Raw genomic sequence first — 7,668 nt, 5'->3', positions numbered from 1 at the left:
GCTTGGACAAGGAACTCTCATGCACATAGCTGTTTTCTGGACCCCAAAAGTTGGGCAAACAGAATCCTTTTCTGAGACTGTGGAGTGTTAGATGTGCTGGCATTAGGTGTCCTGCTGTACTCCTCCAGATTAGGTCCTGAAGCATGAGGAAATGGACTTGTGCTGTTCTTGCCCCTGTGCGTGTGTTCTGTCTGCTTATGAGATGGGAGCAGGGTCTTCTAGAGTAGGACACGTCCACCTCTCTTAGATAACCATCCTCTGATGAGACCAAGTGCAATGTCTCAGTCTCTCTCCACAGCTAACAGAGAGACCATCAGTGACCATTTTGTGGATGTGAGTGGACGTTTGCCATAGGTGGCAGGGGTGACCTTTCAGTACCTTTCAGGAACCATCAGCCCTGGAGCCCTGTGACCATCTCGGGAATGCACAAGGGACAGAAAACGTCCCGTCTTCAGTTGGGTCCTTGCTCCTGAGCTGGGCCTGGCTCCTGGGACTGTGGGAGCCCATGGCAACCTGGCAGGCTCTGCAGAGAGACAGCTCTGCCCAGGAGCAGCTCCTCATAAAGGAGCACCAAGACTCAGGGCACTGCCCGCAGGCACCAGGCTGGGATGAGTCACTCATAAGTGAAAGGCAGTAGGGAATAGGAGGACAGCTGAGAGCCTCAGGGCAGGGAGAAATCTTCCCAACCCTTGACATGGTAAGTTTATGTCTGCAGGGCAACAGTGCTGTGGGTCCTGGAGGGAGCTATTGAACTTGGCACCTTCGGATCAATAGGATGTGTCAGGGTGTCTCTCCCAGTCTCTCCTGTTTGAATTAGGAGGTTGCGTTAGAGCAGGGATTCCCAGCCACACGTTCAGAGGGACAGGGCATCACAACTGCCCTCTAACAGGGACGGTGCTGGCATGCACCCAGGTCTGTATGGGCTGTAATTCAGAGCCATGTCCCTGTGTCCCAGGGTGCTGTGTGCCGGGGCAGTGACTCTGCCCCCTGCAAGGGTCAGCACTCAGTCTGCCTGGGGAAATCCCCATGGTGCTGCAGGGAGATGCTCTGGGTGGGAGGAGAGACCCCCATCAGGGCAGGCTCATTTTCTGAAGGAGCCTTTCCAAGAGAACAGTCAAGGCAGTGTTAATGTTAAAGACAAGGAGCTTTCAGGAGTCTGTTTTCAGTTTCATCCTTTTTGGTAAAGGCCAGGGGTGTATGGAAAGGAGATGCCAGGTTGGGGCGGGAGACTGAGACTCCCAGTTCCTTAAATGGAGAGATCTGTGAGGAACCTCAGCAAGTCCCTTACCCCTCTCTGACTGCAGACAGCACCAGCATCACCTTCTCTGGCCTCACCAGGGTCTGGCTGACCTTCTCCTCCCCATCTGCAAACACAGAGATGTCCCTGGGCTGCTGCAGAGCAGGGTGAGTGTTCAGAAGATGGGACAGTGTCTGTGACACTGACAGGGAGAAGACATGGGGCAGAGGAAGATCTGCCAGCAGGAAAAGCTCCAGCAGTGGAGATACAATCAGCAAATGGGAGGGAGCTATAAACATAATTGCTATGAGAGGTGGGATTTGGATCATCCCAGTCAGTCCCTGCAACAGAGACGTCTTCCTCTAAGCAAAGCCCCGTGTCTCCTCTCCCACCCCTCAAGGCCATGGGGTGCTGGCCACGAGCCCCCTCCTTGGTAGAAGAGGGGCTGCGTCTCTCCTGCAGCCTGGTCCTTTCCCAGTGCAGGACAAGGGGACTGAGAGGGACTGTCCTCAGATGTCACTGTCTGGGGGGTGGCGTGCACAGCTGGGGGAGCTGAAGGCTTTCCTCAGTGCTCCTCTGTCTGCTGCTCCTTACTTTCCCTTGCCAGAAGGTTCATACTGTTGCTCTTCCGTCCTTCACCTGTCTGTGCTGATCTGGTTTTGCTCTCTGGAGCTAAGGAGGAGAATTCAGCTGCAGTTCAGGCAGTAACTTCCCTCTCCCACTGCATTCCCTGAAACAACAGTGAAGACATTTAGGTGATGTGAGGATGGGGTCCATCTTAGTGGAAATGAGATGCCCAGAAGGAGTCGGTTCAGCCCCTGCCTTCACTGCACTGTTCCTCTTCCTTGCTGGAGTGGGAACTGCTGTGACTGATTCAGGTCCAGACACCTCTGTTGAAGAGAGCAAACTGGAAGGGGGGTTAGATTAATCCCTCCTAGTGATCTTCCATCTCAAACAGAGCTGTCATGAGTGTGGTCTCTCTCCCTCTCCCTCTCTTTCTCTCTCTCTGTCTCAATAATAAGTGGAGAATATTCCCACTTCCCTTCACTCCACCAAATCCCCTTCACTCAGGTCACAGTACCCATCCCCAGGTGTCCCCTGCAAATGCAAGAGTCAATTTGACACCTCCATTTATACCCCCCAGTAGAGCAGGACTGACTGCCCTGGAAGCAGGCAGAGAGGCAGAGCACACTCACCCAGCACAAACCAGAGGTCAAGAAAGGGAGCAGAACAAGGTAAAGGAAAGAACCCATGTGGGGGTACCATGAGGAGTGGAATGGATTTTATTCAGAGAAGCTTGTTCTAACTTTAACTTGTTGATGCTTTTTCCTCATTGGAGAGTGCACTGAACCGAGATTAAATGTCCAACAGCAGCTCCCTCAACAAGTTCCTCCTCCTGGGATTCGCAGACACGCGGGAGCTGCAGCTCTTGCACTTCTCGCTCTTCCTGGGCATCTACCTGGCTGCCCTCCTGGCCAACGGCCTCATCATCACAGCTGTAGCCTGTGACCACCACCTCCACACCCCCATGTACTTCTTCCTCCTCAACCTCTCCCTCCTTGACCTTGGCTCCATCTCCACCACTCTCCCCAAATCCATGCACAATTCCATGTGGGACACCAGGGCCATCTCATACTTGGGATGCACTGCCCAGATCTTTCTGTTTGTCTTTTTTATGTCAGCAGAGTATTCTCTCCTCACAGTCATGGCCTATGACCGCTACGTTGCCATCTGCAGACCCCTGCACTACAGGACCCTCCTGGGCAGCAGAGCTTGTGTCAAAATGGCAGCAGCTGCCTGGGGCTGTGGGTTTCTCCATGCTCTCCTGCACAGTGGGAACACATTTTCCCTACCCCTCTGCCAAGGCAACGTGGTGGAGCAGTTCTTCTGTGAGATCCCCCAGATCCTCAAGCTCTCCTGCTCAGACTCCTACCTCAGGGAAGTTGGGCTTCTTGGGGTTAGTGTCTGTTTAGGTTTTGGGTGTTTCATTTTCATTGTAGTGTCCTATGTGCAGATCTTCAGAACAGTGCTGAGGATCCCGTCAGAGCAGGGCCAGCACAAAGCCTTTTCCATGTGCCTCCCACACCTGCCTGTGGTCTCTCTCTTTGTCAGCACTGACATACTTGTCTACCTGAAGCCCTCGTCTGTCTCCTCCCCAACTCTGGATCTCGTGCTGTCCATTCTGTACTCAGTGGTGCCTCCAGCAGTGAACCCCCTCATCTACAGCATGAGGAACAAGGAGCTCAGGGACACACTAGAAAAGATGGTTCAATGGATATGAGGTCATTGCCAATACCTGCCCCACGTCCATTCACTCAATAGAATATCCCTCATCAAGGATGTGTGTTATGCATTTATTTCCTTCTTATTTTTTTCTTGTCTATCCATCTCAGACAAATATAATAGGCAAATAAATAAGTATATTCACTTCATTGTATGTCTCCTTGGGAACCTCTCTTTTGAATTGGACCCACATCCTGTGTTGAAGCAGGAAGCCAGGCTTCTTCCCCCTTCTCCAGCAGAGAGGGGGGACTTCAGAGCCCACTGCTCGAGCTCCCTCACATGCCCCTAGTGCAATGAGGAGAGTTTCCTCGTGCAGCGTCTCTTCCAGAACTGGCACCAAGGGAGCTCAGGGGGACAGTGTTAGGCTCAGACGCGTACAGATGGGGTGAGACCATGGGCCCCATGTCCATTAGGAGTGCTGAGTTGTCCCAGGCACCGTCAGGGTGTCATCTCAAACCCCTCTCCTGTGATGGTGGCAGCCAGATGTCACTATGGGCTCTTCCCTTCTGTCTCCAGTGCTGTAACATTACAAATGGAGGGACAGTGGAGGGGAGGAGACTCAGGCAGCAGCCTGTGGGGACAGACCCTCTGCTTGACAATGTCACCCCCACACTCCACAGCAGGCATTTCTTCACTGCAGCCTTCTCATGGGAACTGCAGCTTTCTGGAGACACATCCCGGCAGAGCAGGACTTTCTCTTTTTAGAGTTGTCCTCTTCATTGCCATGCTGTGCTTTTATGCTCTGTTGTGTGGATATGGCCCAGGAGTTCTCATAACCTGGTGATGCTCTGTTGCGTTGCCATGTGAATGTGTCCTGGAAGCACAGGCAGGACCAGGCAATGGGCACCCTTCTGTCAGCCCTGGCCTCCAGACTAATATTTCCTATAACTAAAGGGCATCTCCTCTGTGATATGTCTGAAACCAGGCATTTATTCACAGGATGGGTTGCAATATGTCCAAGGTGGGGTGCAACCGCAAAAGGGCCTGATTTCCTGATTGTAAGATCTATGGGTTCCAGTGATGAGCTCAGAGTCCCCAGATGAATAGCGATTAGACTGGATTTATGGTTCATCTCTCAGTGACCAGTGGAAATAGGGAACGGTCTCTGAAGTGGCTACCTGGGGCTTTCCCAGAGGAGACCATGCTGATGGCAAGAAGGGGGAAGGGGAGTGGCACACTGACGCGGCAAGCAGTACCGCACAGCCCAGGTCAGATGGCGTCCAGCGGGAGTATGGTAGTGGGGAAGTGAGGATAGGAAATGATCACAGAGGGTCCTCTTTCACCCCTCCTGGGAAACCTGTGGCCTCTGTTGCTTCCCTGAAATGCCTGTATACCAATGCGCGAAGCATGGGGAATAAGCAGGATGAACTGGAGATCTGTGTGCGGTCCCAGCGTCATGATCTCATCGGAATCACAGAGACGTGGTGGGATAGCTCGCACGACTGGAGCGCTGCCATGGAAGGCTATGTGCTCTTTAGGAAGGACAGGCTGGGAAGGCGAGGTGGTGGAGTTGCTCTTTATGTGAGAGAGCAACTGGAATGCATGGAGCTCAACCTGGGAGTCGAGGATGAGCGAGTTGAGAGCTTGTGGGTAAGGATTAGAGGGCAGGCTAATGTGGGAGACACTGTGGTGGGTGTCTGCTACCGGCCACCTGACCAGGACGAGGAGGTTGATGAGGCCTTCTATAGGCAGCTGGATGTTGCCTCACGGTCACAGGCCCTGGTTCTCATGGGGGACTTCAACTACCCCGACATCAACTGGGAGGACAACACAGCCAGGCATAAGCAGTCCTGGAGGTTCCTGCAGAGCGTCGACGATAACTTTTTGACGCAGGTTGTGGAGGAGCCGACGAGGAGAGGTGGGCTACTGGACCTCGTGCTATCAAATAGGGAGGGCCTAGTAGGAGATGTGAAGGTGGGGGGTAGCCTCGGCTGCAGTGACCATGAGTTGGTGGAGTTCAGGATTCAACGAGGAGGAGGCAGGGCTGTAAGTAGCCTTGCGACGATGGACTTCAGGAGGGCCAACTTTAGCCTCTTCAGAGACCTCCTCGGTAGAATCCCATAGGCTAGTGCTCTAGAAGGCAGGGGGGCCCAAGAGAGCTGGTTAGTTTTCAAGCGGCACTTTCTCCACGTCCAGCAACAGTGCATCCCTGTGTGTAGGAAGGGAGGCAGAGGGGGCAGGCGACCTGCGTGGATGAGCCGGGAGCTTGAGGCAATGCTCAAGCAGAAGGCAGCGGTATACAGAATGTGGAAAAAAGGACAGGCCCCCTGGGAGAAATACAGGAACATAGTCAGGGAGTGCAGAGATGCGACAAGGAAAGCTAAGGCACGTCTGGAAGGCAAGCTGGCAAGGGACGTTAAAAATAACAAAAAAAATTTCTTCAAATACATTAATAGCAAAAGGAAGATCAGGGAAAATGTGGGTCCGCTGGAGGATGGGATGGGCACCTTGGTTACAAATAACACAGAAAAAGCAGAGTTGCTCAATGCCTTCTTTGCTTCGGTGTTTACCAAGGGCAGCCCTTTAGAGCCCCAGGCCCTAGAGACAAGAGAAGAAGCTGGTGGAGAGGAAGACTTGCCCTGGGTAGAGGAAGATTGGGTCAGAGAGCACCTAAGGAACCTCGATACCCACAAATCCATGGGCCCTGATGGGATGCACCCCAGAGTGCCGCGGGAGCTGGCAGATGCCATAGCTAAGCCGCTCTCCATCATCTTTGAAAGATCCTGGAGAACGGGGGAGGTGCCGGAAGACTGGAAGAAGGCCAGTGTCACGCCAGTCTTCAAAAAAGGCAAGAAGGAGGACCCAGGCAACTACAGGCCAGTCAGCCTCACCTCCGTCCCCGGAAAAGTGATGGAATGGCTCATACTGGCCGTTGTCTCCAGACACATGGAGGACAAGAAGGTGCTCAAGAGTAGTCAGCATGGATTCACCAAGGGGAAATCTTGCCTGACTAACCTGATAGCCTTCTATGATGAAATGACCAGCTGGATAGACGAGGGGAGAGCGGTGGATGTCGTCTATCTCGACTTCACCAAGGCTTTTGACACCGTCCCTCACAACATCCTCCTGGGCAAGCTCCGGAAGTGTGGGATAGATGAGTGGACAGTGAGATGGATTAGGAACTGGCTGGATGGCAGGGCCCAGAGAGTGGTGATCAGCGGTGCAGAGTCTAGTTGGAGGCCTGTGGCTAGTGGGGTCCCCCAGGGGTCAGTCCTTGGTCCAGTCCTGTTCAATTTATTCATCAATGACCTGGATGAAGGCACAGAGTGCTCCCTCAGCAAGTTTGCTGATGACACGAAACTGGGAGGAGTAGCCGATACCCCAGAGGGCTGTGCTGCCATCCAGAGGGACCTGGACAGACTGGACAACTGGGCGGTGAAAAACCTCATGCAATTCAACAAGGCCAAGTGCAAGGTCCTGCACCTGGGGAGGAATAACCCCAGATACCAGTACAGGCTGGGGACCGAGCTTGTGGAGACCAGCTCTGCGGAGAAAGACCTGGGTGTCATGGTGGACGACAAGTTGACCATGAGGCAGCAGTGCGCCCTAGTGGCCAAGAAGGCCAATGGGATCCTGGAGTGCATTAAGAAGAGCCTCTCTAGCAGGTCGAGGGAGGTGATCCTGCCCCTCTACTCAGCCCTGGTGAGGCCGCATCTGGAGTATTGTGTCCAGTTCTGGGCTCCACAGTACAAGAGGGATATGGAGCTGCTGGAGAGAGTCCAGCGCAGGGCCACAAGGATGATCAGGGGCCTGGAACATCTGCCCTATGAGGAGAGGCTGAGGGAGCTGGGCCTGTTCAGCCTGGAGAAGAGAAGGCTGAGAGGGGATCTAATCAGTGTATATAAATACCTCAAGGGAGGGAGTGCAGAGGACGGTGATGGTCTCTTTTCAGTGGTGGCCACTGATAGGACTAGAGGAAATGGCCGGAAACTGAAACATCAAAAATTCCATAGGAACTTAAGGAAAAATTTCTTAACAGTGAGGGTGACAGAGCACTGGAACAGGCTGCCCAGAGAGGTTGTGGAGTCTCCTTCTCTGGAGATCTTCAAAACCCGCTTGGATGCAGTCCTGTGCCACGTGCTCTAGGTGTCCCTGCGTATGCAGGGGGGTTGGACTAGATGATCTCTAGAGGTCCCTTCCAACCCTAA

The 7,668-nt window shown here is 53.4% G+C and overlaps 1 protein-coding gene across 1 annotated transcript; it reads left to right on the top strand.

Annotated features, from left to right (window-relative positions):
* Positions 1-2,597: 2,597 nt before the first annotated feature.
* On the top strand, positions 2,598-3,518 carry LOC148591733 (olfactory receptor 14A16-like). Its single transcript, XM_088537024.1, has one exon. The coding sequence runs from the start codon at positions 2,598-2,600 to the stop codon at positions 3,516-3,518; it is 921 nt and encodes a 306-aa protein (XP_088393150.1).
* The last annotated feature ends 4,150 nt before the right edge of the window (positions 3,519-7,668 follow it).

Source organism: Tinamus guttatus, unplaced genomic scaffold (assembly GCF_059628265.1).
Source record: "Tinamus guttatus ecotype Peru unplaced genomic scaffold, ASM5962826v1 Tinamus_guttatus_pri_ptg000714l, whole genome shotgun sequence".
Taxonomy (NCBI): Eukaryota; Metazoa; Chordata; class Aves; order Tinamiformes; family Tinamidae; genus Tinamus; species Tinamus guttatus.
Note: the sequence above shows the minus strand (reverse complement) of the source record. Positions and strands in the feature narration are given on the sequence as shown.